Genomic DNA, 17,690 nt, shown 5'->3' on the forward strand with positions numbered 1-17,690 from the left:
AGGCAGAAATTGAGCCTGTGGCTGCAGGAGACCCCATCTAGGCATACACACACTTTCTCCCAGGCCACCCCTCAGACATGGGAGTAGCTCCCCATAAAACATCTGCAAGATCACCTCACTCTCCTCCTTCAAGCTCTTCCTCTGCCGTGACATCTACAAAAAGACTTGACAGTGGTTAGGCAGCTGCTGTGCTGTGATTTCTACTTCCCATGCTGACCACAGTTTCTTTGTACTCCCGTCTGTCTGGTGCATCCCTCTGTTGTCTCGTGTCTTAGCTCCTCAGGGCAGGGACAGTCTTGTTAGGAGCCCTGGGCCCTTCTGGTGGTACATGTTGGCGCATGCAAGCCATCTGCAAGTGACTAACCACCACAAGCATAGAGTGAGTTTACTTGGATGGCCTTCTGCTCACTGCAGCTAGCCTCAGGCAGGGCACATGCCAAGGGGCCAGCCCACATTTATATTTCGTTCCATTGCTCCTCTATTGCTCCACTTCAGCGGCAGACAGCCAGAGCCCCCTTGACCAATGGAGCACCAGGTAGCAACTGGCAGGTCGGCCAATAAGTAGCCTCAGGGATCCCTGCAGCCAGCCATGGTCTTTGGACCACAAGAGGTATCAGGCACTGCTCACTTTGGACTGGGAATCTCAGTCACCTGCTGGCAGCAACTCAACAGGCCTCTCTGGTTCGTACTGAACATCCCGAGTTTCCAGTCCCAGCGACGGCCCTGGTGGAGGCTGCCACAGCATCAGGCCAGTGCCATGGGAGGAGGGGGACAAAGTGGGGGCAATCTCATGCAGGCTCTTCAGTGCAGCCAGCCTGAGCTAGGCAGATGGGTACAAATGATGTGGCGAGATGGGAGAGGGATGGGAGGCGAAGCCTGTCTGTGACGCGGTGCTGAGAAGCCCCCTTTGGGACCAGACCCCACGTGGCCAGAAATCTTGGGGCTCCACAAAAAGCATGCCTTTGAATTGAAACTGCTGAGCTTTTCCAACCCTCTTCTCTGCTTCCAGGCTGGGCTGATGCCCAAGGTCCAGGATGGCTGCCTATTACCAGCTGCTATGCAATAAGGCGAGGCTCAGGTGCGTGTGCTGCCAGCCCCTGACATCAGAGGTAGTTGCCTAACTTGCCAGGTCTATTGAAGCTACATCAACCCCTACGTCTGAGAGCAATCCACCAACCCAAAGAGGGGGCTGGACCTAGGCAGCCCTGCTCCGATGGGATTGGCTGACAGGTATGCACAGCACTAGTCTCCAGGAGGTCACAGGGAAGCCCCACTTTTGAACAATGGATAAAATCTGCAGCCTTGTTCCTTTCTGTTGAGAACCATCTCTCAGCTTTAAGAAAAGAAGCAAGCTGGGGCAAAGAGAGAAAGTAGGCTCAGACTTCAAGGGTTCGCTCCCTCTGCCTGATTACCCAACTGGGTTTTTACTGTCACAGAAAACTAAGTCTAAAAATGCAAAAAGATACAAAGTTTAAAAATAAAATTTGTCCTTTGAAGAAGTCATACAAGCTATGTTGATCCACAAGAAGCCACCTAGCTATTCTTAGGCAAAGTAAACCTATGCAATACACTGCATACTGAGCCTTCTACCCAACAAGAGGTAGTGATCAAGGGCAAACTGCAGTGTCTGTCAGTTCCCTGTTTCTGCAAAAGGTTCAGTGGCTTTAGGTCAGTTTCTAGCGCAGCAGGCAGAGACACTTAACAGTACATTGCCACGCCTTCACTCTGCAGGGCGCCACGGTTAGTTTCTCTCTTATCTCAGAGACCCGATCATGTGGCTCACAGCGAGGCTGGAGTGGGCATTGTGGACAAAGGCAGCTCCATGGATGGAGTCTCAGCCAGCTGGGCTGGACTGGGTTTGCGAAGCTCCAGTTTCTCGCTGAGCTGGTTATAAAGATCCTTCACAGCTTCGCCGCTCTGTGGAATGAGTGGGGGAGGGAGGAGAAAAAGAAGAGTCACACTTCGTTCTCACTGTTATTAGCTGGAACGTTAAGTACTACGACTGCTGGGAGTGTTTCAACACAGAGGAGAGCAGGAAGAGGCGGTTATGATATAATTAAGCAGTATTCCATACACTTTGAAAGCTGTTATCAAAACAGAACCCAGGCTCCAGGAAGCAGCTTCAGGGAATGCAGTTGACTTCATCAGCAATTATTTTTCCTTTTGTGACCCTTCTTACCTGCTTGGTAGGTTCCAAAGCCTTCTGGAGTGATTCCAATTTGGCAGGTGCCACTTTGTGATGTAGGTGAAGTATCAATCTTAGCACATGTCTATGGACATTCTCTTTTCTGTAAAGAGCAATTTTTAAGTGGTGAAGCCAATGTATATAACACAATCATACTTGAGAGAGCAAATTACAACATCAGAGCAATGTTTGGGTGTTCAACATCGGGAGTTTTGTTTTCAATCATCAAAAATATTTAAGTTGTAAAGGAATTGCTTGCATGCTACAGGATATTATGCTTCTATAGGCTTCCAAGGAATTAATACAATCGTTTAGCAGTCATAATAGGTTCTCTACGTGCATTTACAACTTAAATCTAACATTCAACGAAGAAATTAGATCTGCTACTGCAATGTAAGGAGGACATTGCCCCACTGCACCTTCTGTCTCTAAACAACAATTTAGGGTTTGTGTAATCGTTTATAATCAACACTTTGTATTTTCTGTGATTTCACTGCTACAGAATTGGTTGCAAAATCTAAATATATAAAAAACACCATAACAGCTAACACAGCCTTTCCAAGGTAAGCTAAGTGAAGAGTCTGCAGACAGGCTAACCAATAGCTCAGAGAGGTGGGAGTCATCCCATTCATCTTATAAACATTGTGCTTTCTGAAGAAGGAAGTCAGTTACCTTGGGCAGGCAGTGAAGAAGAAGCCATCAAAGACACTGGTACAGAAGTCCTCCAGCGCAAATTCATCAGCCAGCAACGTGAGGTTACCAGTGAGCAGGTGCAGGAAAATATCACTGAAGGCTAGGTCACTGAATGTCTCGACTGCACAACATGAAGGACAATGATTAATAGGCTGGCAAGCATTTGCCTGGAAACATTACCATGTTAGCAAAAGATAAGCCTGCTAAAAATCTTATGTGCACTTTATTGACTGGCCACTGCGGGTGCCTCACTACCCCACCCAGACATAAAGGGATATGGAAAAAACCCAGGATGTGGGTTGAGCAATCACTGAGGAAGAATTCTGAACAGCTAAGCCTGGGCTAGATTCTGTGTTGTTTCATTGTGAGTTCCTTTTGTGGATAAAGTGGGAAGTTCTGATCCCCTGCAACCCTTGGGGACTGTTTAGAGCAGGAAGCTACGTGCTCAGAAGCACAATTTATCTTCCAGCACTATTCCAGCCAGCCCACAGCTAATCTGTACTGTGTCTTTCATCTGAGGAATTACAAACATTCAAAATGCTTCACAAAACACCTGCTTAGTAGGAAAACATCACTATTAAACAGGTAAGTAAACTCATGGGATTTGCACAGATTCACACAATGAATCATTAGCAGAGCTGAAACTAGAATTCAAGAGCTGTCAACACTAACTCATACTCATCCCAAAACCCTTATTTTCCTCCTTCTAGGTCTCTTCTATATGTGACAAGTGGGTACAAAACGTAAGAGGCAAACAAGACTCACCTAGTGCTGGCAAGAGCCTGAGAAAAGCATTCTTGTTCCTTTGTTTAGTTATGTGAAGTACATAATATAGCCCAACTTCACAAGCTATTCTGTGCTCCTGAAGGAATCTGTTATGGCACAAACAAAGTTTCTTAACCAATAGAACAAGAACCCACTTACTAAATAGGACCTTAAAATGACAGGATTCCACAACCATGTAGAGAATGAAGCAGGGAAATGTCTCAATATCTAACCACAAGCCTTCTGTGAAGTGGTGGCTAAGAGAAAGTGTTCAGATCTATGAGAGCTGTTTGCTGCCATGGCACAAAGGAATATTTATTCAACAAACATTGTTACTTTCCAATAATCAACTGTAACTGAACAGTTAATAAGAAGAAGGAAGCTTCAGGACCAAGCTAAACACAATGGAAAATCTGATTCCGTTTCGTTTTAAGGTTTCCCAGGTCAGACACCAGCTGTGTTATGAAACAACTGTGACTGTGATTCTAACTGGAGGTGGTATTCTGGATACTGACATTCAATCAAGAAGAGTGCTGGGAATAAGTGTAAGATCTGAACACGATTGAGCATATGGAAGTCTCTTCTGTCTGTTGTTCAAAGAGAAAGTGTGAGAAGTTTATTTTTTAACCTCCAAACCTTTAGGATTTCAAAGAGAAACTGAATCCTCTCATCACACGTACAGACATCTTACTTCTAATAGCACATTTGAAGATGCTCATTCTCTCGCTATTGAGTGTTGGTGGTCAGCCCAAATGCACCTAAATTCAACAATACCATGAAAGCAGCCATAGAACTCTGCTTGTGAAGGACAAAGTGTCTCCTTTATTTGAAAACAGCAATGCAAAAAAACAAATCTTACCATTTGCTTTACAAAGACTGAACTGAAATGTTGTAGCAAGAAACATTAATGCGATGGTCCACCTTCCTAGGCCAGGCCTATATAAAAATTAATGGCAGGAAGTACTGCTTCACACGTGTTGCTTTAATGTTTTCAAATGGAGGATCCACTAAGGACTTCATGTGAGGATGACACAGGCTCCGCTTCCTTGAAAATGAGGGCAAAGCAATCTGAGCTAGATTTGAAACCAGTATTGATGATCAGTCACTCACTCCTCCCTACTTGTGTTACTGCTGAGTAGCAGCCATGTTTGTCAGTCAAAGAACTATTCTCTGTCTATCCACTATGAAGGCCTGAACTGATCTTCATTTTCCCATGGGGTAACAAAAGCTTTAACAACTATAGCAAACCTCTTGTGCTACTTCCACTGAAAGGTCTCTTTAACTCACTCATGCACAGTCTGGTTGAAGCAGCAGTAGCTCATGGTTAATTAATTTTGACAATACGTTACACAGTGAATTTTTTTTAATGTCAGCTCTGTCTACAATGGACTCTCCTCAGGAGGGTCCATGTAGAAATAACTGAGGCCAAAGGCACCAAGATAATATTGTTCTGTTCTCTCAGGCCCCGATTCAGCATGAGCCGAACTTTAACTACATGAGTAGTCACACTGACTATAAAGTACCTTGCTGAATCAGGGCCTCAGTGTTTTGTTCTGTTTCCTGTGCAGTGGCCTTTCAATCTGAGCCCTTGAGAAAAATGCCACAGTTATTTGAGCTCTCTGACTGGAAACTTCTAAATTGGACAGCTTCCTCCCTGGCTCCAAAGCAGCACTACCTCTTTCATATTTCTTGCCAGAGACCTCTTTGGTTCTCTTTATTGACCTATTCAAGATCTGCAGTTTTACTGGCATCTTTTTAATCAATTTTTCCACTTACAGACCCACATGAATGGAAATGCAGTCTTCAATTAGTTAGGGTTAATTCTTTTATCTTAATTGTGCCAGGTTGCATATAATGGACTTCTCTTATGGTATCGCTTAACTACTTCATGCTTTGCTTTGAAAAAGGATCTAATGTACATAGGTTGATGACATACTTGGTGAAAGCTTCAGCAATGGTGTTGGGATAGGGAAGTGGCCCCTTCTCTTCTGATGGCAGTTTCTGATCTACATTGAATGTATAGTCATCCACCACAAAAGACATCAGCATTGGCAAGAACTTGGTGATCAACTCATGTTCCTTAGTGGGAAAGAAAAGCCATTGCAATATTAAAAGAAATTCAGCATTTATGCAACTTTCCATCCAAGCATCTCAAAGTGTTTTAACAAAGGTGAGCATGTAATATCCCCATCATACAACTAGAAAAATTAAGGCACACGATTTGCCTATGACCGTGCAGCAAACCAATTGTAGACCAGAGCATAAAACACTGGTGTTCAGACACTCAGTCCCTGCTCTAACTAACCACTACTCCCCTCTTTTCATGTCCTCCAGTAGAACATAATCAGTTAATTAGAAAACTATACTTCGTTTTGTATACAAAAACACTATTGCATGAATTTTTTTTGCTCTAACAGAATTACCCCATAACACACATATCTCGTCTAGAGGACCTTATCCTATATTGTGCATGTGATGGACACAGAGGGTCTTGGTAAGGACCAGTAATTTGCTAATGAGCACAAATCATCTTGTTAATTCCCTGAATCGATATTAACCACTGCACATAGTCATGTACCCAGGAGGAGTGCCAGGAGAAAGTTCATACTCATTTCCTCCCTTCCCACAGCACCTGAAAATTGCTTATTTTGTATCAAATCAAAACAATGGGAAGTGGCAGTGTATGGAACCACAACGTTCATTAAAAATGAAGCAGGTTGTGGGGCTTTCTCCATATAGCACCAACAGGAGAAGAAGGAACCTTTCAACTGAGCTAAGAAGTATGCCAAGGCTTTGTCGAGGGCCATGTAAATACCTAATCGCCTTAGTATCTGACTATTAATACACAAACACCTATGGAAAATGTACATCACTGGGGTAAACGTGCAGTCAGCTAGCAGTTTATATGGTAAGTGCCTCAATCATCCCCCTGGGGAAGTCTTGCAGCACTTTGCAGCACAGAACAGAAACAGCAAGGGAATTTTTGGAGGTTCCTATTTTAACCCCCTTCCCACTGCCCAGCATTGTGGTTACCCTCTCTTCTGTAGATAGCTGAATATAACTTCTCCTATAGCTACCAAACCTGCTCAGAGTGAGAGCCAGAGGGGAAGTAGGGGGAGAGTCACTTGAATGATCCAAAACACGCTTTCCTGAGTTTGAATGTGGTGCCTCCACAGCATTCCTATCACATGACATTAGGAAGGCAGAAGGGCTAGCCACTGAATGACAATGCAATGAGCTGCTATTAGAGTTCAAGGCCAGCCCCAGGAATACTGTTTTTCACATTAATTCTGATCTACAATCTCGCCATTTGGGCAGAGATCCCAGGAGTTATGAGCCACTGGTGCGGATTTTGTTAGAGGCAAAATTCAGCTTTAAAGAAGTTAAGCCCCAGATGTTCAAGACTAAAAAAAAAGAGCATGTGTGTACATTGTTACCCTAACTGTGCACGCAAATGCAAGGTTTTGTCCATACAAACAGGACATTTACAAATTTTGCAAGTGCTTATTAGAGGCACTAGGAAAAGCTGACACCAAAGGTTTTTTTTAAACAGAGAGGAAGATGAAGAAATCAAGGAGGAAATACTCTTCAAGAAGCTCACCATTTTAGGCTCCCTGAAGACTTGGCTGTCAATCATGTCCCAAGCTCCCTGTCCCAGAGACAGCATCCTAAGCAGCAGCAAGAGGTCTGGGCTTTCCTGGAAATTCAAACGAAATAAAAGTTAAGTTCTTCCTCAATGCTCTGCATGCTGGAGATTTATTTGGAAGTAGTTTATATTCAGTGCTTTTCTTGGATTCAGAAGCATTACCCAGAGACATTTGATCACAAAGACTGCTGAGGCAGTCAATTTCTATGATTTAAACAATATAATTTTAATAATATAGCTCAGAGGGCCCCAAACAACTACAAAAGTTACAGAACACACCTCAGCAGAACTTTTTATTTACAGTGTGTTTAGAGACATTCAGGCAATCTGATCATACGACTGTTTTTCAAAAGTGTCTAGCCAATCTGACATAACAGAGTACAACATGTGGCAAAAAGAAACTATACACATTTGTAAATATCTCGTACTGAATGTATAAAAAATGATATTGGCCTTACAGCTATCTAGTACCATGTATCCCTAAGCACTTTGTCAAAATAAATAATTTATCATGTTAGGCTTGCAATGAAACAAAGCAACCCAAGGGATGAAATATAGGAAGTGTTTCTATCTATTTAGATACTTGTATGGGTCCCATCATAGGATCTGAGTCCTGATCCGCTGGGGCAAAGGATCACGTTCTTGTCACACACCCCGTGAGTACCGCTTCATACCAGGGAAACTGAGGATCCAACCAGCAGACCACATTCTAAGTCCTTTCTAGGGCTGAACCCTGGTCACTTGCCAACCGACATTCCTGATACAATTCTGGCCCCCTAATGTTCAAGGCATCGGGTTAGCCCTGAGAATACTGCAGCTAATGTTGAGGGTTTGTCGACAGCCAAATGCAGCAATACACACAGCGAGTGCCTCACAAAATTATTAAGTGCACAATAAAGATAACTCTCTCTCCAGTTACGTCATTCAGCAAGAACTGACTTTATTATATTCCCCCCCCTTCTCTATCCACAGCCCAATGTAAAGCAAGACTCCGTAACAGTTTAGTACAGGGAGTAAAGAATGCTATAACTATAGCAATTTAAGTAGGCAGAAAGCAGTTACCTGCACATATGCATAATTAGAAGAGCATGTACCTCGTACAGAGTGAGAAATGTTAAAGAGGCACAGTCAACTTGAAAATTATATGTCCAAAAATTGTGTACCTACCATAATTACACAATACTTAAAATTACTATAAATTAAAGAAATTAGAACAAAACGTATATTTCTTCCTCTCTTTCAGTTTACTCATGCATTTGACAGTACACAGGCTCATTGCTTCTCCTGTAGTGTGAATCAGTTTCTCCCTCATGGAAAAATGCAGTCTCATTATAACCAGAAGAGGGCTCATTTGTAATCTGTGAAGGTTTCTCAGACTCACCCTGGGTAAGCTGTCTTGCCCAACCAGCTCTTGCAGATGCCGTATGGTACTCAGAGCTAAGGTGTTAATGGCAAAGGGATCACACAAGATCATTGATAAATCCCTGAAGGGAACAGAATCAGAAATGCATTGTATATTTACTAACAAACCTCATAGCCCAACCCCATACACAGCCAAAGATACCTGCTTCTCAAGAAAGTATACTGGAGCAAAACTTTGATCATGTCCATTTTCTGTTGTTCAAACTATTACATCTGAGACACTATACATAGGTTTTTAACCTGGCAGTGTCCCTTTAAATATACATTGAGGCTATCAGGGAAGGAAGACAGGCAGCAAAATGTAAAATGATAAAATCTAACTTCTTATATCAACTTAAATATTATGTTTTGGCCTTAGATCACCAATTAGATCCTTAAACGTGGTCAGAGTTCTGCCTGGTAAAAAAATCCTTTTGGCTTTTATTTTTCAGGATACTGACTAGAATTACAGCACTGGGGTTGAATACAGAGAATAAACCTGTAATTGTGCTGAATGCACTCAGGACTGTGTTTGGTAACGATTGGGTTTGTTACTAGACACCTGTGGAGAACTAACAACTGAAATAACTCAGCCATTTTGGAGAATGGGAGCATCGCTATCAATGCCTCAGTTTCAAGAGCCTGAACTGCTCACCCCAATACTTGTTCTTGTCCTTTCTTCACTCCATCCAGAAACCCTTGCAGCTCCCGAGCTCTCTTGTTATCCACAAACTTCTCCCGAATGCACGCATCTAGGCACCAGGTGAACTGCAAAAGGAAACTTTGTTAATACACCCATGGCAACTCCTCTAAACTAGCTTTACAATATATGAATCACCCCAAGGTTTCACTATAATACAGTTGGCTCGATATTTAATTAAATACAACTGCATAAGCCTTTCCTCCCCTCCCCAACAGTTGTACAGGGGATTGCAACATTAAATACTCCACACGTAAGTTTTAAGATTCTCACTGACTTTTCAAAGGCTTCAGATGTAGTGACAAAACAGTTCCTTAACTGGCGAGCCTTTTGCATGATGCTCCTAGAGCTATTCTAACTATAGTCAATGCCTCCATCAGTGCAACAGAACATGGGTTCACGTGGCAGCATGCGAAAGGGGAAAACAAAGTTTCCAATCCATACAAACAGCATCAATCTCTGACCATATCTGCTGCTTGCAGTGTCCAACGCATGTTGGGAAGTTCTAGAGGGAGTCTGACATCACGAGCACAGGAAACCCAACTGGCATTCAAAGACAGAGGACCACTCTATTAATCTGTTGTACAGCAGTTCAACTGGCATCACATTTTCCTCTCCCACAAGAAGCATCCCTGAAAATTAACATGTACCATATACCATGTAGTATGGGAATAGAGTTCATTTCCCACCCCCATCAATGTGGATTTACACACGAGGGAGTACATGCTGAGGGGGCAGCAGTGGTGAGAACATGGGACTGGAAGTCAAGATGAACGGGGCTTTATCCCTGGTTCAGTCACTGACTTATATTGGAAATTTGAACAAGCTATATCCCCTATGCATCAGTTTCCTTATCTGTATTAAAACCACATATTCCTCACTAGGGTGTTGTGAGTCTCGATCAATTCATGTTTCTGAAGTGCTTGGAGACCCCCTGTACAGAAAATACTAAAAATATTTTTCATCATTGATATCTTTTATCTCGAAGCATATATTACACGAGAAATAAACTCTGTATATAATGTAACCAGGACGTAAGTGTAGAGAATAGAATGTGATTCTGCATAAATAGAGGATGAGTGACTTAGTTCACATTACAAACAACCTAGCGCTAAATACGACAGCAAAACTTCCTACATTTTAATAATTATTAATTTTATGCTTTTTATACTTCAAGATCCATAGCACTTCACAAACTAAACTAATGAAATGCAACCACTTCTGGGCAAAGGGCATCAGTTTGTGCACGATACTATGCACAGGGAAGGGAAGGAAACTTTGGCCAAGAACAATGGGGGAAAACCAGTGCCATGAACTTTGTTTTTTGCAGTGTCCATGTAGGTCAGAAGGTACATTATTTTCTAAGACTTCATACCAAGCACCACAAACAACATGACAAACAATTTATTTACTATGCAAACACAAAAGGCTTAGTTTACGCCGCTGGGATTTGAACCTGTCATTCCAGGGATGATAAGAATTTCAGACTGCTGCTCAGACTGAAAATTCCTAAGTAGTACTTGTGCCTGGTTCATGCATTCATTACCTTGTGACAGGGGTCAACAGTGCAGATCTCACTGATGTCCAGGTCATGCAGCGACATCAGGAGCTCTGCCCGTAGCGTGCAGTAATGGACGTTCCTCGTCCGAAGGAACAAGGTTCTTAGGAACTGTAGCACCATGTCATATAGCTTCACGTTCTTCCCAATCATCTGTGTCAGCTTCTGAACCACCTAAAGCCCAAATGGAAAAACATACACTTAGTACCAAAAGATATTCCTGCATTACAGCTTTCGCTGCATCAGTTGTGGAATGCCTGAACTAAAATATACAATACAGGTTTAAAGGGCATTTCACACCAGAATTTTTCAGCATTTCTATTCCATTTGTGCTTTAATTGATTTTTGTCAAGACTTTTGTAATTGTAAGATCTTCTGTTCCCTTTGCTAAACAATCTGACCTGTTATACCAAGCATATCAGTAGGAATTGCTTTTGTTATAAATGTGATCTTAGGGTTTTATACTGCCATCTATCACCATAGACCACCAGAGTGCCCACCACACAAAATCAAAAGTAATAGCAAAGACCCTTGGGGACTTCACAGAGTCTCTGGCATTTCTCCCTTTTTGGGTTAAAAACACTGCTTGGGGCATAGATTTTTTTTGGGGGGGTTGTTTTGTTTTTTTATCATTTTAATAAAATGTGTATAGTGGGAATGTCTAAAAGCCCCACAGCAACAGACGCTATGCAATTCGTAGGAAGGCACAATCCCTGCCCTGAAGAGTTTACAATCTTATTTAAGACAAGTTAATGAGGGTAGTATACAATAGAAGGGAAGAGTGGCTGGGGGACAGGATGAAGGTAATGTTAAGAAGATCACACTGTTCCATAGGTTAGCTATAAACACAGCTTTTGATGCTTCTTCCCAATTGCGATGGACATGGTATTAAATCCAAGACTGATAGACAGAATCAGGAAAAAAATATTATTGGCTAAATATTTTGTTTAGCTATTTAAATGTTATTTTAAAAAAATGTTTAAACAAAAGATTAATCTATTACTTTATGTCACTAGGCGCTATTCTAATACAAATATAATAATACTGAACAGAGTAACCTATGGATTTGATTAAGACTTGTTTAATGAAAATGAACTAACATTAAATAACTAGCCAAAATATTTAACTTAGCAAAGTTGTAAGGCCAGATAGACACTCGAATTATCTGATGATGCTGGCAGGATAGGAACCCAATATGCTCCCTTTTCAAGACAAAGTTTGAAGAATTGCATTCCAAACTTCACTGTAAAAATTCTCCCTGCTCTTACCTCTCCCTGACGTCTCGTTTTCGGTGAGGGACTGAAGAAGTTGTGCAAGACAGAGAGATCACTACTAAAGAGAGTATTCTCTTTCTCTAGGATGTACTGTTTCAGCAACGGGGACACCTCATCGCCAAACAGAGCTTGGTTATCCTGCCAGATCTGGCGTTTCACCTCCACAGCACATGCTTTATATAAATCCTTATCTGCCATCACTAACTTCAGTTTCTTTTCAGGAACCTGCAAACAACAGCACAGAGTCAGTAAAGAATTTAGGAGTTCACCTGCCTGACTTTTGAAATGATAGGTAGTTAACTTCAGGGCAGATCTAAATCATAACTTTGAACTGGCCAGTAACTTCTACAACCAGTGCAATTAAAACCCAAGGAAACAGCAGAGGCCCTTCTTTAGTGACTCTGCCCCTCCTCCACCACCCTGGTTTTAAAGTATTTAGCTTCCTAGATAAAGCATTAAGTTGTCCTTCAAATGTCTTAAACACCTATTAAAAAAGGAGCACAGCATTCTACGACAGTTCAAAACTCTACAGCATACAATAGCACTAGTACAGGTTTTGAAGATATTACCTTAAGTTTAGTATAGTGTCTTTAATAAGGGTTTGTTTCCTTTTAAGTGGCCTTTCCCATAAATATCACCTCTTTTTAAATCTAGCTGCATCCTTACAATTTTCCATTTGCCGTTTAAATCAGTTATGGAAAAGTACCCCACCACTGACCTCAATCTATTTTGGGGGCAGATAGTGGGACAGGCACCTTTTAAAAATAAGAAAACAACCTTCTCTCTCTAATTAGAGGGTCCTTTAGGAAATATGAACATACGAAATGCTTTTTGAACTATCTTACGTTATATTAACTGATATGGGAATCAAACAAAGCAGATGCCAAATTCTCTACCAGTGAATGACAAACTTACTGAAGAGTTTGCAAACGTGGCATACAGACCAGCTAACAGCAGGGAATGAAATGGGCTGTAGCCAGGAGATGCAAGAGATTTTACCTTGGGCAGGTATTTCATGACACACATCACAACAGGCTGTATAGATGGCATCTTGACCAAGGAAAAGCTTTTCTCCAGCAGATCTTCCAGCTTTTTGTATCTGGAAACATGCAAGCATGAAAAGTTGTCAGGTAAAGTTTTCAAAACTCCTAAGTGACTTAGACTCCTAAATACCATTGACTTTAAGAGACTTAGGCACTTACAGGTCTAAGTCACTTTTGAAAATGGGACATAAGTACCTAAGTCACTTAGGAGCTTTGAAAACCTTACCTGCCATGATTAATTTTGCAATTAATTTCTAATGATAGTTAATATTCAACTGCAAGATCAGTAACATACCTTTCCTCAGCCTTTCCTTCTGAGGCTATGGCTGAAACTCTCTCTAGCAATTTCTCTCTCAGCTCATCAAATACAGACTGATGAAATTCCAGTCTAGGAGTACCATGGAGGTCCAAGAATGGCAGAGCAGACTGGAGAGAGGGCAGGAGGACTCCATTTTCTGTCTAGCAAAACAAACACCACACACAGTTATAAGTTTTGGATTAAACACAAATTCCTTGCTGGCAATAAATAACAAGCGAGAGTACTAAAACGACATATTAAAAAAGTAAGCTAAATTATTGAGTATGAAACTATAATATTAAAAAAAATTCCTTAGTTATGTTACTAGCACTACCTTAATACTTCCAGAGGGGTAGCCGTGTTAGTCTGTATACAGCAAAAACAACGAGAGTTCTGTGGACTCTCGTTGTTTTTACCTTAATACTATTAATGATGACAAAAACTTAAAAATCTAGTTAATTTTCATCACTGATGCCATTTATTTACTTTTTACTCAACCGGCACAATGAAGAATGACTTGTGAGTTTCCTTTTCTGGTTCTCATTCACTAGTGCAGCACTGGAGTGTGAACACACTAACACAATGGAGTCCTGATCCATGCCTCTGACTCCTAGGCATGGCTAGTAAACAGTGCAGGGAAATGTTTATTTGTTTTAAAAAGTATTGCTCCACTAAAAGGTAACCATTCTTTTACAAAAACATTCACAAGTTTGTTTGTTTGTTAAAATCATATCTAAATCTGGGGCCTGAACTCTAATCATTCAAAAAATCTACCAGGACTTTTAAAATGTATGCATTTGGCTAGATTATGCTAACCTCCATTAGCCCAGCTTTATGATCTATATATATAAACTGCCATTGCTGAAACATACCAAAGCTAAACCACCAATGCCCCAATCCTAAAAACACTGAAGCATTGCGTAACTACTCATGCAATAGCTCCATGAAGCCTTAGAGAAGTCATGTAACATACAGAGCTAGCTTTCATTTGTATTACAGAAAATTACGTTGAAGAGGTGGAAAGATGCTATGGAACACTCGTGTAGTAAGTGCCAAGAGTAACCAAAGCTTCCTTTTCACATTCTGTTCTGCGTTAAGTTGCAAGATACATGGTGCCAAAACAAAATCGGAAAGCGGCTTGCACAACTGTCAAATCCTGTTCAATTGGGGGAGACTTCCTTAATTTTAAAAGCAGATTTTTAAGATTCTCCTTCTTGTTATGAAGGCCTCCAAAGTTTGTCTCAGTTAAAACATTTTTAAAAAAATACTGGATACATTTAAAAATCCCTCACTGAAGTTGTCCCACAGCTTGTAAGCAGCATTGCTACATCTGGCCAGAGAGCAAATGAGGCTGCAACATAATGGAGGATGATATAAAAGGTGAAAAAGTGATGCCTGTGTCAAGCTACAGGGAATAGCACTCAGGGAGAGTCCAGATCAGACACAACCAGAGGAGGTTTCAGAGAATAAGACCTGCAGCCTTCAGCCACCACCATAATGGGTGTCAGGGCGTCTGGGCCCCGTTTTACTGAGTGGTTATCAGCACAGGGGTGTCGCTGGCAGAACAAGGGGCTGATTTCTATAACGGGGGGGTGGCACAACATGTGTAAGCATCAGGTTCCAGGACCCTGGACTCCATGGAAACAGATGCTCAAATTCTAGCCGTGCCCTCAGCCTGCCTCCCTGCCGAGGTGGGGACGGGTGCGGTCCCTGGGTGTGTGTGTGGAGGGGGGGTGTTTCTCTCTGATGAGCTCAAACGTGTGGGGAGCGGCGGTGGGGCTCGGGGCGCGGCGCAGATGTACCTAGCGGGACCAGCCGGGCATTAGCCAGGCCCTCAGGAGAGCCGCTCCGGCCATTGCCCTGCCGGGGGGGAGCAGCTCCAGCCCCACGGACCCCCCCAGCCCCCGGGCCGCGCTCCCCACCTGGAACTGCTCGATGGCCTTCAGCGGCTCGGTGCAGTTGGTCAGCGTCTCCTTCAGGTCCTCCCCGTTGGCCACCCCCAGCTCCTGCAGCCCCGCGAACATGGCGGCGGCGGGCCCAGCCGGCTCCGACCCCGGTAGCGAGTCCCGGGACTCCCAGCCCGTCCCGCTACGCTGGGCCGGCCCGGTCCGCTCCGCTTGCTGCCCCCCAGTCCCGTCGGGTCCGACACTGGCCCCGTCCCCCCGGAAACAGCGTCTTGGCGCGGAAGGTTCCTGGCTGCCGCGGGGGGGCGCTCGCTCGCTCGCGTGGGCAGGGCCCTCTGCAACCCATGGCTCCCCCTCTCCTGCCTCCTCCCCTACTCACCCCTCTGTGCTGCTTGCTCCCCTATAGAGACCCTCTGGGTGTGCTGCCTCCTCCCCCCTCTGTGCTGCCTCCTCCCTATACCCTCCCCTCCCCCGGCCCCAGTGCAGGTTGCCATGTGTCACACACCTTGTGTGACATTCAGGCTTTTGGCATCCCTGCGCCCAGGTCTGTGCAGCCCTGCGTCCTGTCTCTGGAGGGGGCAGGCCATATGTCCGTAAAGTGAAGATTAAAGTTATTTCCTGATGTGCAAACTGGCTTAGGAAGTAATTTGCACGAAAAGTCACACGCTCAGCCCGTCTAAAATTGGGAGCTATGAACCCCCCCGTCCCCACCCTGTGTCTGCTGGCTTCTTCTCTACACAGGCAGCCCTGTGTGGCCACTTTTTCTTAGGAGATGGAGGACAGCCAATCTCCAGGGGGAAGTGCATAAAAGTGTTATGTTGAAACCTTTTCATGGCTTGTATTCAGAGAGAGAAACCAGCACAGGAACACAGAGAGATGCAACACAGAGAGCGTCTTTATTGTACTAACACTAAAACCAGACAGGACTGGCTAAGCTATCCCCTAATAGTCTAACACTATTGCTAAGGCAACAAGCTAAGCTCTGTTGATATGGCAACCTAGGCAATTAGGCAAGACACAAAATACACAATAAAAAGTCTCTGAAGGAAGAAAGCATATGGGAGATGTCTAGCTGGTAGATCTCTGTTGAAGACAGTGCAACGTAGGGGCATCTGTCTAGGGGATATGGCAGTACCCTGTAGAGCCAACCCGCCCAGCTCTGTCTCTGTGATTGCCGAACTTGCATTTTAGTTTTTTACTGACATGGTAAACTTTTTACTGACATCACTAAAAATACCATAAACAATATAATAATGTCACAATATTATAATCATATAATAATGTCACAATAATGTCACTTTATGGTGCAGTCTTCTGTAGCGATGGGCAGTGGAGCGGGGGAAATGGGGGCAAGGAGTAGGAGGAGGAAAGGCAGGAATGCCGGGCTGGGGGATGGTGGGGCGCGAAGGGGAAGGTAATAGAATAGTAAGACACCAATATGGCTCCAACGAGAGCTATTTAATTGCTAGAAAATCAAAAAGGAATTCTACAAAAAGTGGAAACATGGGCAAAGTACTAAGGAGAAGTACAAATAAATAGCATAAGCATGCAGGGACAAAACCAGAAAGGCTAAGGCACTGTTTGGGTAACCTCTGGCAAGGGACATAAAAGGCAATAAGAAGAGGTTCTTTAAATACATTAGAAGCAAGAGAAAGACAAAGGAAAGTGTAGGTTACTTGGGAAGGCGAGCTAATAATTGATGACTTAAAGTAAGCTCAGATGTTTAATATCTATTTTGCTTCAGCCTTTGTGAAAAAAGTTAATGGCGATCCGATACTCAACACAATTAATATTAACAAGGGGGAAGGAACGCAAGTCAAAATAAGGAAAGAACAGGTTAAAAATATTTAGATAAGTGAGATGCATTCAGGTTGGCAGGACCTTATGGAATTCATCCTAGGGGATTTAAGGAAATAGCCGAAGCTATCTCAGAACCATTAGCGATTATCTTTCAGAACTCCTGGAGCATTGGTGAGGTTCCAGAGGACTGGAGGAGGGCAAACATAATACCTGTTTTTAAAAGGGGAATGAAGAGGACCTGGAGGATTATAGACCTGTCAGCCTAACTTAGATACCCGGAAAGATACTGGAACAATTTATTAAACAATCAATTTGTAAACATCTAGAGGATAATACAGTTACAAGGAATCATGAACAAGAACATACCATGCCAAACCAATCTAATTTCCCTCTTTGACAGAGTTACTCTCCTAGTGGTTGTGG

At 43.0% G+C, this 17,690-nt stretch overlaps 1 protein-coding gene across 1 annotated transcript; it reads right to left on the bottom strand.

Moving 5' to 3' along the window:
• Positions 1–1,366: 1,366 nt before the first annotated feature.
• Positions 1,367–15,611, bottom strand: NELFB (negative elongation factor complex member B). Its single transcript, XM_067542181.1, has 13 exons — positions 15,486–15,611; positions 13,561–13,724; positions 13,222–13,321; positions 12,217–12,447; positions 10,937–11,122; positions 9,346–9,458; positions 8,671–8,773; positions 7,245–7,340; positions 5,580–5,722; positions 3,644–3,750; positions 2,858–2,999; positions 2,180–2,288; positions 1,367–1,917 (listed from the first exon to the last, which is right to left on the bottom strand). The coding sequence occupies exons 1-13, from the start codon at positions 15,585–15,587 to the stop codon at positions 1,780–1,782; spliced, it is 1,734 nt and encodes a 577-aa protein (XP_067398282.1). The 5' UTR covers positions 15,588–15,611; the 3' UTR covers positions 1,367–1,779.
• Positions 15,612–17,690: the final 2,079 nt, after the last annotated feature.

The sequence above is a fragment of the Emydura macquarii genome, unplaced genomic scaffold (assembly GCF_026122565.2).
Source record: "Emydura macquarii macquarii isolate MOO-44397 ecotype Brisbane River unplaced genomic scaffold, CSIRO-AGI_Emac_v2 contig_691, whole genome shotgun sequence".
Taxonomy (NCBI): Eukaryota; Metazoa; Chordata; order Testudines; family Chelidae; genus Emydura; species Emydura macquarii.

What these genes read in the sequence shown, in the direction of transcription:
- NELFB (XM_067542181.1), bottom strand. Translation starts at nt 15,587, where the DNA reads ATGTTCGCGGGGCTGCAGGAGCTGGGGGTGGCCAACGGGGAGGACCTG. An exon ending in AAACGAGACGTCAGGGAGAG is followed by an intron (nt 11,123 to 12,216) that starts GTAAGAGCAGGG and finishes TTTGGGCTTTAG; the next exon opens with GTGGTTCAGAAGCTGACACA. An exon ending in ATTGCTGAAGCTTTCACCAA is followed by an intron (nt 3,751 to 5,579) that starts GTATGTCATCAA and finishes GTGCCATAACAG; the next exon opens with ATTCCTTCAGGAGCACAGAA.